Source organism: Bombina bombina, chromosome 5 (genome assembly GCF_027579735.1).
Source record: "Bombina bombina isolate aBomBom1 chromosome 5, aBomBom1.pri, whole genome shotgun sequence".
Taxonomy (NCBI): domain Eukaryota; kingdom Metazoa; phylum Chordata; class Amphibia; order Anura; family Bombinatoridae; genus Bombina; species Bombina bombina.
The window spans coordinates 1002214875-1002231947 of NC_069503.1; the positions used below are offsets into that span (position 1 = coordinate 1002214875).

Sequence of the window (17073 nt, forward strand, 5' to 3'; positions counted from 1 at the left end):
AAGGCCCTTGGAGTACAGTGAACTCATTGTCATGTTCAAGAAACCAGATTGAGATGATTTAAGCTTTGTGATATGGTGCATTATCCTGCTCGAAATAGCCATCAGAAGATGGGTACACTGTAGTCATAAAGGGATGGACATGTTCAGCAACAATACTCAGATAGGCTGTGGCATTTAAACGATGCTCAATTGGTACTAAGGGGCCCAAAGTGTGCCAATAAAATGCCCACCACACCATTATACTACCACCACCAGCCTGAACGATTGATACAAGGCAGGATGGATCCATGCTTTCATGTTTTTACGCCAAATTCTTACCCTACCATCTGAATGTTGCAGCTGAAATTGAGACTCATCAGACCAGGCAAAATTTTTCCAATATTCTATTGTCCAATTTTAGTGAGCTTGTGAGAATTGTAGCCTCAGTTTCCTGTTCTTAGCTGACAGAAGTGGCACCCGGAGTGGTCTTCTGCTGCTGTAGCCCATCTGCTTCAAGGTTCGACGTGTTGTGCATTCAGAGATGGTATTCTGCATTCCTTGGTTGTAACGATTGGTTATTTGAGTTACTGTTGCCTTTCTATCATCTTGAACCAGTCTGCCCATTCTCCTCTGACCTCTCACATCAACAAGGCAGTCATCCACACAACTCAGTGCTTACTACAGTGTTTGCTTGTATGTTGAGCCACAGCCAGCTCTTGTGAATTTCAAATGCAATAGCATGCAACTTAAAAGATCTGTCAAATGTGTATTTGTCTAATTGTATTTTCACCTGTGCAAAACACAGGTGTACTTAATTTTTAATATACTCAGAGCCAATCCTGTGCAAAACCTCTCTATTTAAGGCTGGCTGTTAGGCTGCATATTGTCTTCACATTGTTTCTGTTTTGTCACAAGCCAGAACCTGTTTCCTGTACTTCAGTACATATTTGGAGGAAGACGTCACCTTTGCACCTGTTTACAAATTTGTTTCCTGCCTTGTGCAATTCCTGCACTTCAGTTGTTACCAGGAGAAAGACTTTACCTTTAAACCTGCTACCTGTTTACAAGTTTGTTTCCTGCTTTGTGCAAATCCTTCACTTCCGTTATTACCAGGAGAAACACTTCCTTTTGAATCTGCATCTCTGCTTACTTGTTTGTTCCTTTCCACTCCTGGCGTATGTGGACATAACATACCTGAATAGTATATATTTAAAATACCCTGCAAGTATTTGCTAAATCAAAGTATTTTGTTATTTAAATAAATCTGATATATTTTCAATCTTTATGGCTTCTACTAATTTTCATTTAAAGCAACTGTTCCAGACAATGAGACTCTCACAAAATATCCGGAGACAGAACATGACAATCTGGCCCCAACAACCATGCCACATTCAAAGTCACTTAAATCCACTTTCTTCCCCATTCTGATGCTCGGTTTCAAATTCAGTAAGTCGTCTTCACCACATCTAGATGCCTAAATGTCTTGAGTTGCTGCCATGTGATTGGCTGATTAGCAATTTGTGTTACCAAGCAATTGAACAGGTGTACCTAATAAAGTGGCCGGTGAGTGTATATGCAAGCGGGTAATTCAAATTGGCTATCACTGTTTGGTTTGTCCATTCATATATAATGTCATCCATCTCTGATATTGCTCTCTGGTAAACTAATGTAGTATCTCTTAATAAACTGCACATTTTGCGCACTGGTCATTATCTTTCTACTTCATAAGATTTTGTTAAACTTTAACAGTCTCAGCTGAAATATTTTTGACATTTTGTTTTGCTCCCCTTTATTATGAAACATCATCATGATCAAGCCTAATATTGTACAAAGTTCTACAATCTGGTTAAGGTCATTTGAAACATTACATGTATAATATTAATGCTCATTTGTATGACAAACCTTTCCCTTCTTCTTGATTATAATTCATAGCAGAATGTGCAGTGAGACAACGCCCGGAGCAGACATGATTCATCAGTATCAATGTTGAATTCTCTCTATTTTAAAAGCATAGAATGATTTGTACCTGCTGCACGTAGATCTATCATTATCAATCTTCATTCATCTAGAACACCTATTAAATGTATGCTGCCGGACATTACTCCCGGACATATTACTAAAGAACATGTTCGTCTTTAACTAGCGCTCATAAATTAGCCATTTACATGATTACTTGTAGGTTTGTTATCTACAATAATGTAATATATAGATTTTGTATGATTCCAATAAAAAAAAATAATCCAAGGTTAAAATTTGTTTGGTTTTTGCTCATGCAAAAAGCTGCCACTGCTTATTAGTTAATAATTATTTTGCTCTCCACGGATTTTGAACGACTGTTCTATATGTCTGTTAAAATTGAGATTTTGCTTAAGAAATATATATAATCTAATGTTTAAAGGAACATGAAGCTGGAAAAATAAAATCATTTTTTATTTTGCTATTGCATGGTTGTCAACAATTTAGAAAAGATTTCCAGGGAACTTTGAAGCAAAACAACCAAGTACACCTGTTGCAGGAGCAATGTCTACTTTCAAAGATGGTTTCCATAGCTCCGCCTATGGCTGGTTATTGCTACCACAAGCTTGTGGTAGCAATTAGCACTCAGAAAATTAACCAAATGCCCCAAATGCCCTCAGGGCATTGTAGTTTTTTTTTTTTTAAAGAAAAATTATCTTTTTTTTTATATAAAAAACAACTGCACTAGGCAGTTTTTGGGGGAGTGGGGTGTTAGAAAAAAAACGGCACTGAAACTATGTGTTCCCAGAAAACATATACAGAATGTATCAGCATATACATATAAATTTATATTTGCTGCCCATCGCTGTGCAACTTACCCCCTGTACTAGGTTCTGATCCCGTCTCTTACGGTATCAGAATGAGGCTCCCATTGGAGCCTATGGAAGTGCACTCTCATGAGCACAATGCTTCTCAGCAATGCGAGCGTGAGTTTGCGTTCTCATTGCTGCTAACTTGTAACTGGTATTACAAAGTGGAGCTCTAATATTGTTTTCTTGAAAGCGATATTTAGTGCTCCATTTGTAATCTGGCCCTAAATAGTGTATTATTTGGTCTCATTTTTAAACTGCAGGAGATTCACAGATGCAAGCTCAACAAATACCAAATTATATTCTGTATATTATCATTTGGCTGTTCTAAAGTAGAGTTTAGGATTCTCGTGTTCCACAATATGCAATACCTACAGGACATGAGATCAAAACAGGGACTGTCCATATTGACAGTTGGCAAGTATGCTATTGCTCACCTATACTATGAGGTCTATTTATCAAAGGTCTGGCGGACCTGATCCGACAGTGCGTATCAGGTCCGACAGACCTCGCTGAATGCGGAGAGCAATACGCTCTCCGTATTCAGCATTGCACCTGCAGCTCTTGTGAGCTTCTGGTGCAACGCCGCCCCCTGCAGATTTGTGGCCAATCGGCTGCTAGCAGGGGGGTGTCAATCAACCCGATCGTACTCGATCGGGTTGAATTGTGGCGATCTCTGTCCGCTCAAAGCAGGCGGATTGGGTTATGGAGCAGCGGTCTTTAGACTGCTGCTTCATAACTGCTGTTTCTGGCGAGCCTGCAGGCTCGCCAGAAACAGGGGCCCTCAAGTTCCATTCAGAGCTTGATAAATGGGCCTCTCTATGTTTAATCATCGCAAGGAATTTAAACACATAGTTAAAGTCAGCTCTGGATCAGCAATGCAGAAGACCTAAACACAACAGCTAAGCCAATCAGGTGTGGCATATATGTTCAGCCACTAATGATCAGCTGTATTTGGCTCAGTATCAGCAGTGCACCTCCACTTCAGAGCTTACTTGAACTATTTCAACCACTCTTTTGTGGCTTAATACATAGGTATAGTCATGCAAGAGCACAATAAGATGTTCCTTTGTATTAGAGAATGTTTCTATTTCAGCTTTATGTCTTTTTTAAGTCTTTCTAACTCAGAAAAATTGAAGATTACTTTTTAAGCAGGGGTCATCAATGCTGCCTTTATTTTACATTGTACAACAGCGACAGACTATATGATAAGTGCCTTAGTATTTTTACACTGTTTTGAACAGCTTCTTTATTTAACCATGCATCAAGTCTCCAATAAAAAAAAAAAACATGTCAGGATAATTAAAAAATAATAATATTGGTGGCATGTACAGTGCAGGGGATATAACAGATTATAGTTGCATTGAGAGTAGAACAATGACACAGTTCAGCCTGAACATCTGTGATCTGCTGTTTCTGTGCATAATATTCTGTGTAACTCATTCCATAGCTTGTACAGACCATATTATCAATACAATAGTTTATTTCATAGTCAAAATTTTGTCAAGTAATTTATTTCATGTATAATTTCTTTAAACCCATAAACATCTAAAGATTATTTAATGTGCTGATACTACCCATTTTGAGTAAACTGCCCTGATATGATTATAGATTTCAGTGGCAAATCAAATACTACTTGATACAAATACTACCATATGATACGGCCAACCAAAGGCTAAGGAATAAAGTGATATAATTGATACTAATCTGTTACATCTCCCTTTTGATTCCACTGTTAAAGGTCAGTGTAACCATACTCATATCATACTTGTGGTGTAAAATGTTTGGAATTCTCAGACAGCAAGTATTGTGTTATTTTAAATGTCATTCAAACACAGTCTGTATGACACAGCAAAGGTCAACGCCAGCAAACAGCTTGATCTGCAAAATTGATTGTCTTCTTACATAACAGCCTGAGTTGCCTAAAATAAAACAAATTTCAAAAAGGCAAGTATTAATTTAATGGAAAAGAACACTATTTTTCTGGGGTTATTTGGGACCAGTATATTGTGTACAAATAAATAACTCTATCTATACATTGAAAATGTTACTGTTTTTATTTATAAAAGTAATCTGTTGTGTGCTCTCACTGACAGTCCCAGAAGTCCAAAATATGATAGGTTTGTATGTACCATGAACAAGCTATGCATAAATGCAGGGCAATTTATTTGTGTATAGTGGCTTAAAGGTCCAGTCAACACAGTAGATTTTCATAATCAACAAATGCAAGATAACAAGACAATGCAATAGCACTTAGTCTGAACTTCAAATGAGTAGTAGATTTTTTTTCTGACAATTTTAAAAGCTATGTTTTTTTCCACTCCCCCTGTACCATGTGACAGCCATCAGCGAATCACAAATGCATACATGTACCATGTGACAGCCATCAGCCATTCACAAATGCATACACACGTATTCTTGCACATGCTCAGTAGGAGCTGGTGACTCAAAAAGTTTAAATATAAAAAGACTGTGCACATTTTGTTAATGGAAGTAAATTAGAAAGTTGTTTAAAATGGCATGCTCTATGTGAATAATGAAAGTTTAATTTTGATTGAGTGTCCCTTTAAATACTTTAAATTCCCTAAATATCAAGTACTCCCAACAGGCAAGATTTTTAATATAGTAGAACTAGCACACCGGTGAAAAATTCAGTTGCTGGATGAAAGCAGGTTGGTAACCGTGGTTACTTATCAGCTGATTATTTTACCTGTGCTCAAGTTCAGCTATAGTGAAAACCTGATCTGTTGAGGGTACTTGAGGACCCCGTTTGATAAACACTGGCCTAGATTACATGTGGAGTGCTATCATTATCGCAAGTAGTGCAAACATAATGCCGAGCTTGCGATAATGTTAATGTTAGAATCTATATTAAAAGAAATATTACATGCTCACAGATCCATAAACTTTCAATGGCAAGCACAAAGCAGAAACTTGCACTCATATTGCAAATTCATGAACTTGAATGAAGCGGCTCAATAGTTTATTTGGTAAATAATGTTAGAAATCGCAAGATTTTACTAAAGCATGATTTACAGTGTGAGAACAGTTAATAGACAATACTGTAAACGGGAAAAGTCACAGTCACTTTTTTATGTAAGATATTAAAGGGACAGTTTACTCAAAAATTTTCTCCCCTTTAATTTGTTCCCAATGATCCACTTTACCTGCTGGAGTGTATTAAATTGTTTACAAGTAGCTCCTTTACCCTTATATTGGCATTTGAAATTGTTAATTTAGCATGTGGTATCCCCACCTATTCTGAAAGTTTGTGGCCGCGCGTACCAGCTATAGATAAGCTTTGTAAACACAGCCAGCAGAAGAAATTACACTCCCAGTGTGATAAAGCAGAGATAAGGTAATAAAATGTTGATTTTCCATTGTTCTCTCAAAGTATTGGTGATTGTTTTAAGGACATATATAAGATAAAGAAGCAGGTATATGTGCACAATGTGATACAGTAATGAGATCTGATTATACCTACAAGCGCAACCTATTTTATTAGGTTGTGGCTTCAAAACACAAAATCAGAGCTTTAATATACACAAATAAACCTTAAAAAGCTAATTTTCATACATTTTTTACTCTGCAGTTGGTAAAAAAAGCAATTGTAAACACATTAAGGGAAAAACTATTTTACAGTATACTGTCCCTTTAACATAGTTAACTGTTGACCTTGATTCTGAAGCAAAACCTTTCAACATTAAAACAAAGTTTATTAATACATTTTACAGTGTAATGCATATAAACAGCACATCCTACAGGCATGCACTCTACACCCATAATGCCTCAGTTCAAATAGACAAATACTTAGTTTACATTATAATATTATTTTGGAACTTAAAATGTTAATTTCTCACATTGTTATTGTTGTTTTAAACAGTACAAAGGTTTCAAGGCAAACACCTGTAATATAAGGTATATAACCGCTGAATTGTCATTGTATTAGTAATTTACATTTGTTTACTGTAAAACTGGTAAGTTTCTGGTAACTTACCAACGGGTAATATGGTCTACCCTGCTAATTTGCGCAAAGCAATATTCAAACTTAAAGGGATGCTAAACCCAATTTTTTTTTCATGATTCAGATAGAGCAAGAAATTTTAAGCAACTTTCTAATTTACTCCCATTATCAATTTTTCTTCATTCTCTTGGCATCTTTATTTGAAAAAGCAAGAATGTAAGCTTAGGAGCCAGCCCATTTTTGGTTCAGACCCTGGGTAGCACTTGCTGATTGGTGTCTAAATGTATCCACCAATCAGCAAGTGCTACCCAGGTGCTGAACCAAAAATGGGCCGGCTCCTTAGCTTAGATTCTTGCTTTTTCAAATAAAGATGCCAAGAGAACAAAGAAAAATTGATAATAGGAGTAAATTAGAAAGTTGTTTAAAATTGCATGCTCTATCTGAATCATGAAAGTTTAATTTTGACTAGACTATTTCTTTAAAGCACTGATTATTTGTTGTGTGTTTATTTTGAAATCTATAGATCATGTTCTATTGTAAGAAATGTTAAAATGTATTTGAAGATAAAAAATGTTTTAATTTGTTCACAATGCTGAAACAAAATAATATTTTTTTAGTTATAGAATTGAATATACATTTTTAGATGTACATAATAAACAAAAGGCCCATCTAGTCTGCCCATATATCTATTTGATGGAGAGTCACTTAATTACCCTCAGGATAGTTACACATTTCCCAGGTATCCATGAAATTCTTTACTGGACTGGTCCAAGAGATTTCTATTGAAAGGGCATCTGGCTGTATTCTCCCAGACTGAATGTTAGTAAATATGCAGTAAACTCTCATATGGAACAAGATCCCATCACTCATTAACTCAACAATCTTCCATATTAGCGGTCACCTATATAGAGGCAGGTGAGTAGCGATACTGTGGGAATGATAAGACTTGTAATAAATACTTTTATTTTACATCTATGAGTTTCACATGTCCTTCTGCAGTAACTTGAATTTACATGGGATTTTAAACTAAGAGCTTAGTCAAAGCTCTTGCATGGGTGAGTATCGCTCCATTTGTTATACCTATTGGATATTATACAGGACTTCATTATTGTGTTTTCTTTTTCTTCCTTCCTTTTAAGGACGCCATTTAAGAAGACCCCTGGACTGTATATCCTATTTTTTTTTTTTGCACTATTTAACTCATACACTCATAAATTCACATACAAACACAAACATGTGGAACTACATTAGTGAACATTAAAAGTATATAACTTAAATGAATTACCTCTTCTGTAAAAAAAAAAGTGCTTAAATAAATGACACCTGAATCTGCTATTCTCAAGCTTGAAATCATGACAACTTGTTCTGGTATTGCTCGTTTTTTGAAAAATACTTTCATCCTCAGCTTTATTAAATACCCTGAAGGGACTTAATAGTCAAAATTGAACTTCTAGTGAAAGCTATTACAATTTCAGTGCTCTATGTAAATATGCTGTGCCGGTCTATTGCAATTGCATTCAAACACTGTTCCTGTGCTAAAAGCTGGCAGTGATGTATATCATTTTCCTCAACTATGCTAAGCAGACATTTACCCTTTAAAACATGTAAGATACACTATATAGCCAAAAGTATGTAGACACCCCTACTAATTATTGAGTTCAGGTGACTCAACCAGATCCACGGCAATTAAGTGCAGAAAATCCAGCATATAGCCATGAAATCTCCATATTAAATCATAGTTAGTACAGTGGGTCATACTGAAGAGCTCAGTAATTTAAACATTGCACTATCATAGGAAGCAACTATTGCCACAAGTCCTGGTCAACAGCCCCAGTCAACTGTCAGTGTTATTATTGTGAAGTGAAGTGGAGTGGAGTTCCAAACTGCCCCTGAAAGCAACATCAATGCAAGAACTGTGCACTGAGAACTTCATGAAATGGATTTCCATGCCAAGCAGTAGTATACAAGCCTCACATCAACATCCGTTGGCATGCTTTGATGAGTTTGGTGTGGAGGAAATTGAGTGGCCTGCACAGATCCCTGACCTCAACCCCATTAAACACCTTTGGGAAGAATTGAAACAACAATTGCAAGCCTGACCTTCTTGTCCAACGTCAGTGCCTGACGCCAAATGCATTTTTGGCTGAATGGGCACAACTTCCCACAGACACAATATTGTAGAAAGCTTTCACAGAAGAGTGGCAGCTGTTGGGGAATCAACATATTAATGCCCATGATTTTGGAATGGGATGTCCGACAAGCTTAAAAAATGGTGTTGGTCAGTTGCCCACATACTTTTGGCCATATAGTGTATGTAAGCATAAAACATATACCCCTGTTGGAGGAATAACTAACTACACATGGCTGGTTTAAACAATATTACTTGCCTAGTTCCGTACACCTGTATTTTTAACTGTAGGAGATTTCCAGACAGAAATCTGTAGTTTTCTACAAATGCTGTGAGACCTGTCTTTAAAATATCCAGAAATCATCTTAATTAAAGTGAAAGTAAACTTTGATGAATGAGAGCCCGTTTTTTAAAACTACTTTTAAAAACAGGGGCACTTTCATTCATCAAAGTTTACAAAGCAGCTGTTTTAATTAAAAACGTACCTCTCTTCTTTGCACAGCCAGAGCAGCTTCCCCCACCTGGAGATCCTTTTTTCACACGTCATCAATGACTAATCCAGCTTCCTCCAATCACAGCTTTCCCCCCCAGGGTAGTCATTGTCTGAGGCCATGCCATGATTGGAGGAAGCTGGATTAGTCATTGATGACGTGTGAAGAGAGGATCTCCGGGTGGGGGAAGCTGCTCTGGCTGTGCAAAGAACAAAGGTAAGTTTTTAATCAAAATGGCTGCTTTGTAAACTTTGATAAATGAAAGTGCCCCTGTTTTTAATAGTATTTTTAAAAAATGGGCTTTCATTCATCAAAGTTTACCTTTACTTTAACTAAACCTATGTAGACATTACTGCTTACTTTAGCCTTTCTCTGGCATTGCACCAAACATCTCCTTTGGTTCTTTGCAATCTGTGTTTTGGTTTACTTGCCAAACTATGAAAGGTGTGCAAATGTTTTTAGCAAAATCTCTCTCTTGCTTTCTCTCTTTCTCTCTCTTCCTCTCCTTTTCAAGCACTGAAAATAAGTTGGCTTCATGGCTCGGTTCATTACAGCAGCTTTACTATAATAAAACTATATACTAGTTTAACTTTTTTGAGCTGATGTTGCACACATCATGTCATATCACAATGCACTTTTTATCACTGCTTATGCTCATCTCAGGTGAAGCAAATAAAATGTTAGGGTTTATAAAATAAAGAAAATAATGCAATACAACCATACTGATCTAAACAAAGAAATGGTTTTAAACTGTCAGCTTAGCTAAACTCCCCAGGGTCCCATAAACAGTCTAGTGCATCACAATGCATGAGTCAGTAGAAGTCAAAATGATTTAATTGTTTTTGCTGGTAAACCTCATGAGGCTCATTTACATATTTTTTGTGGCTTGAAAAGTTAAGTACATCAGTTTTCAAAACATGAAACAAGTAAAACGTAGCATCCATGTTGTTTATTTCCCTGAAAATGTAAAAATTTGCAAATATAATCAGCTGTTTTGGTACAGTGATACACATTAATATTTGAACATATACAGTATATCTAGAATCGTGTACAATGAATTATAGGCAGAAAATTGTTGTATGTGATCATTTAGTTTGGCTCATGCATTAAATCACATATATGTGGTGTTATGTGCTGCTAAATAATAATATTTTATGTAAGATAGCAATATTCACTAATCATGTTGTCAGCATATCAGACAGGGATAGAAATAAAGATCACCACTTGTGGGGCAAATGTACACATTTAACTAAATCTACAATAAAGGTAACTTCTTTCAATGTTCCATCAGTATTTGTGAGTTATACGTTTTTATTAGTTTTTATCTTATCTGACTGCATGTTTGCACCTCTTTATCTTAATATCAGCAGCCTTCAATGTTCTGACACTTGTATCTTATCTTCCAATTCAACTACATATATGTAGAAACAGATGAATAATTCTGATAATTCTTATGTAAAGTATTATAATGGTGATAGTTTACTGGATAATGTCTGTTTAGTGAACAGCACACAATAGAATATACCAGCGTCTAGAAAACTCTTTAATATATAATAAAGAAAACCTTTTATGTAATCACCTCTCAGATTAAGGGATTTATTTTAATCGTATCGACTAATATCATTATTATAAAAAGTCATTAATCCAACTCTAATTTAATAATACAAACCCAGACCTATGATATTGACGCTGCCTTCCTATGACACTGACCTGAGGGCACAAAACGTGTCAGAAGGTCCAGTGAACACGTTTTCATTGAACATAAATGATCTTCTCATATGGCCATGTGTACAGAGTTCTAGTCAGCAGCACATCTGAAATACAAATTGCGTGTAAATAATCATCTGAAAGAAGATGCCAGTGGTTCTAATATAGGTATTGCTCTTTGTAAAAGGGACACAGGGTCACTGCACAAGCTCCATGAAACCTGAACCCCACCGGATGCCAGTAATTTCATGGCTGAGCTCTGCTTTCTCGGCTTTACGCCATATCTCGTATGAAGGGTGAACTTTGCTTTCCAGACATGCAGCTCATCTTTTTTTTTTTTCTCTCCTCCCACATTTCATGATGCAGAGGAAATCCAGTGTAAAAGTGCTGAAATCCGCATCAGTCAGAGGGAGCACCTGGGCAACCAGGAGGAGTTTGTTAGACTGGGAGAAAAACAAACCTGTTCGCCTGGGGAATTCTCTGTTATCACAAAGAAAAGACTGGCAAAGGGATTAGGAGGGTACCAGAAAGAGCGAGCTGAGGTTTGAATGAGCTGAGTGCATTGGGAGCTGTCCTTTCAGCACCACACAACACAACGCTGCACGCCTCGCTCAATGAGCAACCTGTTTAATAATAACTAGCGCTACTATTCGGTTACTACAACTTGCTATTGCTAATGTGCGAGCACGGAAAAGCTGCCTCTTATGCAACAGCAACTGAGTTTTGCTGCATACATATATTAAACTGCTGGATGTATTTGCTGCAGTCAACGTGGGACGTAAAAACAAATGAAAAAAAATGGGAAGTGCCTTTGGAGGTTTCTTATTGGATTCCCTGCAAATGGTTGTAAACTTAAATTAAAAAGGTATGTTGTTCTTCTATTTGTCTTTTATTTCCAATTTGTTTCAAATTGAATTGGTATATTCTTACACCAGCTGTCCCTATGAATTAATGAGTTAGCAGTGTAGTAAGTAAACATATGTAAAGTACTTAAAAAGAACTTTGGAGAATAAAAAAGAACTGTAATTACAAAGTATAAAGAAATTAAATATATTTTTTGCAATCGTCTGTTAAACATCAGAATTTAAATCCATTTTCTGTAATATATAGATTAATATTCCGACTCTGTTATATTTGAGTTCTACAGTATTACATCGAGTTTAGTACAGTGGATTTAATACACTGCTATAAACTAACATGTTTTGTTTAAATTGTAGGTCTGTTTCCCTGAGAATCTAAATAGACAATATGACCTGTCAGATATTAGAGAATGGATCTGATACATATTTTGAAGATACGGAGATCAGTATAAATGTTGGGGGATACAAGCAACGGTTAAGATATGACACATTACTAAAATTTCCAGAAACAAGGTTATGCAAGTTGCTAGCTTGCCAGTCAAAGGAATCCATACTAGAGTTGTGTGATGACTACGATGACGTAAAGAACGAATTTTACTTTGATAGAAATCCTAATTTGTTTCCCTATGTCTTGCATTTTTATAACACTGGTAAACTGCACGTTATGGGTGAGCTTTGTGTCTTTTCGTTTTGCCAAGAGATTGAATACTGGGGGATAAATGAATTTTTTATAGATTCCTGCTGCAGTTACAACTATCATGGTAAGAAAGTGGAACCAGAAGCAGACCAATGGGAAGAAAAAAGTGAGCAAGAGAGTACCACTTCTTCGTTTGATGAGATTTTGGCATTTTACCATGATGCTTCCAAGTTTGATAGACAACCTTTTGGAAACTTCAGAAGGAGACTATGGTTAGCACTGGATAACCCTGGCTATTCTATATTGAGCAGAGTTTTCAGCATTCTTTCTATAATGATAGTCCTTGGCTCCATTATAACCATGTGCCTCAACAGCTTGCCAGAATTTCAAATTGTTAATGCCAATGGAAGCACAGAAGAAGATCCCCGGTTTGAAATAGTGGAACATTTTGGCATAGCTTGGTTTACATTGGAATTGGTGGTGCGCTTTGCGGTCTCTCCAGACTTCAAAGCTTTTTTTAAACACCCTCTGAACATTATAGACTTCATTTCAATAGCTCCATTTTATATAACCTTAATTGTCAACTTAGTTGTGGAAAGTAGCCCAACTCTAGCAAACTTAGGAAGAGTTGCCCAAGTTCTCAGGCTAATGAGAATTTTTCGTATCCTGAAACTTGCTAGACATTCAACTGGTTTGAGATCTCTTGGGGCCACCCTTAAATACAGCTATAGAGAGGTAGGTCTTCTATTGCTCTACTTGTCTGTAGGAATTTCCATATTCTCTGTTGTGGCTTACACCATTGAAAAAGAAGAAAATGATGGATTGGCCACTATTCCAGCCTGCTGGTGGTGGGCTACTGTTAGCATGACAACTGTTGGATATGGAGATGTTGTTCCAGGGACCATTGCTGGGAAACTGACTGCTTCTGCTTGCATTTTAGCTGGCATTCTTGTTGTTGTGCTTCCCATTACTCTAATATTCAATAAATTTTCTCATTTCTACCGAAGGCAAAGGCAATTAGAAAATGCCATGCGAAGCTGTGATTTTGGTGATGGAGTAAAAGAGATGCCCTCTGTAAATTTAAGGGATTATTATGCTCACAAAGTTAAATCTCTCATGGCAAGTCTGACAAATATGAGCAAGAGTACCCCAAGTGAGGAAAGTCTGAATGGTTCTATTAACTAGGTCAAAAAAGTATAATCACAATTTTCATGTCTATCTGGAGCTTATGTCTATAATGGTATAAGTGGTTGCTATAGTCACCTACAACACACCATATGTGCACATTCTATATGCAACATTTATTGGAAAATGTGCTATCTGAACTTCTGTTCTTAATCCAATTCACAATGCTTTTGCTGATCCTTAATTGTAGTGATGACAAAGTATGTATATGCGGTTGTTTTATGTTTGCTGTCCCTTATAAACAGATGTTCGCAATATTTATTCAGATATGTTTGTTTGTGTCAAAAGTAATTTGTCCTAAAATGTATTAAATAATATTTCGAAATATCTGTTTGTGATATAACTATTGGACATGCATAGTTCACTGTATGTACACTGTACTGTTTACTTTTATTGTTCAGATAGAGCAAAGGATGTAATAACATTCATTGTGTACAGGAATTGAACCTCAAATTCTTTTTCATTGTGAAAACACAGGTAAATGTATTAAAAAAAACTTACACATCAATCATTATATCATTTAAATTATTTATTAATGTCTTAATATATCAATAAATTGATAATTTAATTGATACATTTTTAAATTGAAATATTATCACCATATTTACTATATATCCCCGCAAGTGTGATTACAGTTATATGTACAAGTTTTGTCACCCTTGACCAAATAGCATATTTTGATTTTCTTTGTAAAAAGAAGTTAATGCAACCTGTACAGTGAACAAAATATAAATTCAACATATTCTGTAAATTCCAAAGCACAGTTACTATTTATTTGTTGAATTTAACTGATTGAAAAAATATATGTGATGTTTGCAAATATTTCGGGCGCCCATCTAGGTGATCGCAGGTAAGGTTTCCATCTGCTGAAGCCTTCCATTAAAACCAGTCTAGTTTGTTTTGGATATTTTTTTTTATTGAATACATTTTTAATTAAGTACACAAACAAGTCATACAGGAGACCATATATAACAGCATTTTTGATAAGACATCAAAAAAGTGCTTAACAAAGACACTTGTCAGTCTCACAATAAATATGCACCAAGAAAAAGATCTGCAATATGTCTCAAGGTCACAGAATTGGAATGAGGACCCAAAGAATAATATCTTCAATTAGTGTAATAGTACCAAAATATAAAAAAGCGGGGGTGAGGAATGGGGGTCAGAGAAATGAAAGATCATTCCCCTATCCAGCCTCCAGCCACTTTGTGCATATAAGACTATAGGAGGAGGTCCCTGACTTTTTAGACCATGGGGGGGTGAAAGTTTCCAGGGTTCACAAATAAGTCAAAATATGTCCATAGCTTTAACATAGATTCATTAACTCCCTAACATCATGGGGCCACCATTTTCTTCCAGTTCCTAGCTATCAGTAGCTTTACTGAGATGAGAATAAAGCTTAGCTTTTTTGATGTTCAAACGTTGAAGTGATGTGCTGGAGACTGGAGTGTGTTATGCATGGGAGACCCAACTGTTCAGATAGCTGTATAGTTTTTCTACAAATAGGTTGAATAACAGGGAAATCCCATCAAATATGAAGGGGGGTTCCCAGCTCCCTGCAATTTCTCCAACAGATTGGAGAGTGATCAGAAAAGATTTTATGTAATTTAGTGGGGACCATATGCCATTGGGTAAATAGTTTATAGTATAATTCATAAATGCTACAGAGCACTGCTGTTCTACCTTGTACTCTTGTCTCAACTCTGTCTCCCAATGTTTAATGTACTTAGTTTTAAAAACAGCTGATCCAGTAATTAGGCTTCTATATTGGTCAGACAACAGTTTATAAAGTTAAAGGCAAATGGTCCACCTGGATTCCCATGGAGTCAATAGAGGAGGACCATCTGAGAAAAAGCTCCAGTCACTCATTAGTGCTCGGAGATAGAAGCATATTAAAATTAAGCCTTCGTGGTAAGGCTACCAAGTCTAGCAAGTCAGCTTGAGTTCGAAAAGTATCTCCTTAGTAGAAGTCCCTAGATAATAATAAATCTGCAACACCCTATTTAAAATTAAAATGCACCTTTCTATCCCTTTAAATGCAAAAGGACTTATATAAGTTATATGGGCATTTTAAAATTTGTATTCCTTTTTTTATGTTTATTTCTCATGTATGATTCAAAGCATGTTACTCCATGTATTTTAAGTGTATTTTAAGGTCATCTGGTATTTATATATCATGAGCACTAATCTTTGTTTTTTGTTTCTTTCCTTTTTTAATAAAGACTTGCAATTATTACTATTTCAATTACATTTCCAAATCTTTTTTAAATGCATAGGGTATTTAATATATCAATGGTTTATTTCATATCAATATCTGCAACAGACCTTATAAAACTGAGAAATAAACATTTAGGACCCATAATTATTTTTCATTCCACTAACCTCTACATTTAGCATAAATACACACAAACTAGTCAAAATGTCATTGAATGCTATCTAAAATGTTTATATGGTTGTTAGCTGAATAATCACTATAGCATCAATATTTTCTGGATGTGGCTAGTTTGTAATTTGATCACTACTTTTTTAGTTAAAGGGACATGAAACACATTTTCTTTTTATATACATAGTATATCTCAGCAATTAAATGCCAGATTGCAAAAAGTCTACATACAAAACAAATGTTTCAATAGCTTTTAAACTGACATTTTGTCAGCTAAATTTGCATTATTATTTTAATCCCTGGTAATACCTTTTTAAACGAGCTACTACAGTAATCTAACAGTGACTGCAACGGATTTGTTACTGTTATTTCCAATGTGAAAAGATAATATAGACAATTAATATTTACAAAAATCTTACATTATAGGATTTTAACAATTAAAAGAACCTATTTTCAATGTTAAAATAATGTATAACTCCTGTATTACCAAAATCCAGCATTTAGTGCCTGACCAGCAGTACCTAACATCAGTTATTAATAATACTATGGCAGGCTTGGACAGGAGACGATGGACAAATAAATGGTAAGACGCACTTACATCATTACAAATAAAGGAGCTTATTAACCAGCCAATATAACTTTTCCCCCCATTTCTGTACTTTTTTTGTGCTAAAGGGCATGAACGAATGAACAAATCAATTTTGTCAAGCAAACATTTGTTTTTTGTCTGTTTCGTTCAATAATGTATTTGGCTGTTCGTATATCAAACGACCTGATGAATAAGCAAAGTTCAGTAGAATTTGCATTAGTCCAAAACCCAGCGCACATCTTTAAAGGCATTGATTTCCTTGAATACTACTTTAGCTACACCTTTGCTTCAGTTTTGCCCAGTGTAAAATGTTTTCTTGACCACA

General features: G+C 35.7%; 1 protein-coding gene across 1 annotated transcript; it reads left to right on the top strand.

Moving 5' to 3' along the window:
- The first annotated feature begins 12342 nt into the window (after window positions 1-12342).
- Window positions 12343-13776, top strand: KCNS2 (potassium voltage-gated channel modifier subfamily S member 2). Its single transcript, XM_053713184.1, has one exon. It carries the CDS (start codon window positions 12343-12345, stop codon window positions 13774-13776), a length of 1434 nt encoding a protein of 477 aa, XP_053569159.1.
- The last annotated feature ends 3297 nt before the right edge of the window (window positions 13777-17073 follow it).

Bases quoted from the DNA above. Each gene is read 5' to 3' on its own strand.
- KCNS2 (XM_053713184.1), top strand. From the start codon at position 12,343: ATGACCTGTCAGATATTAGAGAATGGATCTGATACATATTTTGAAGAT.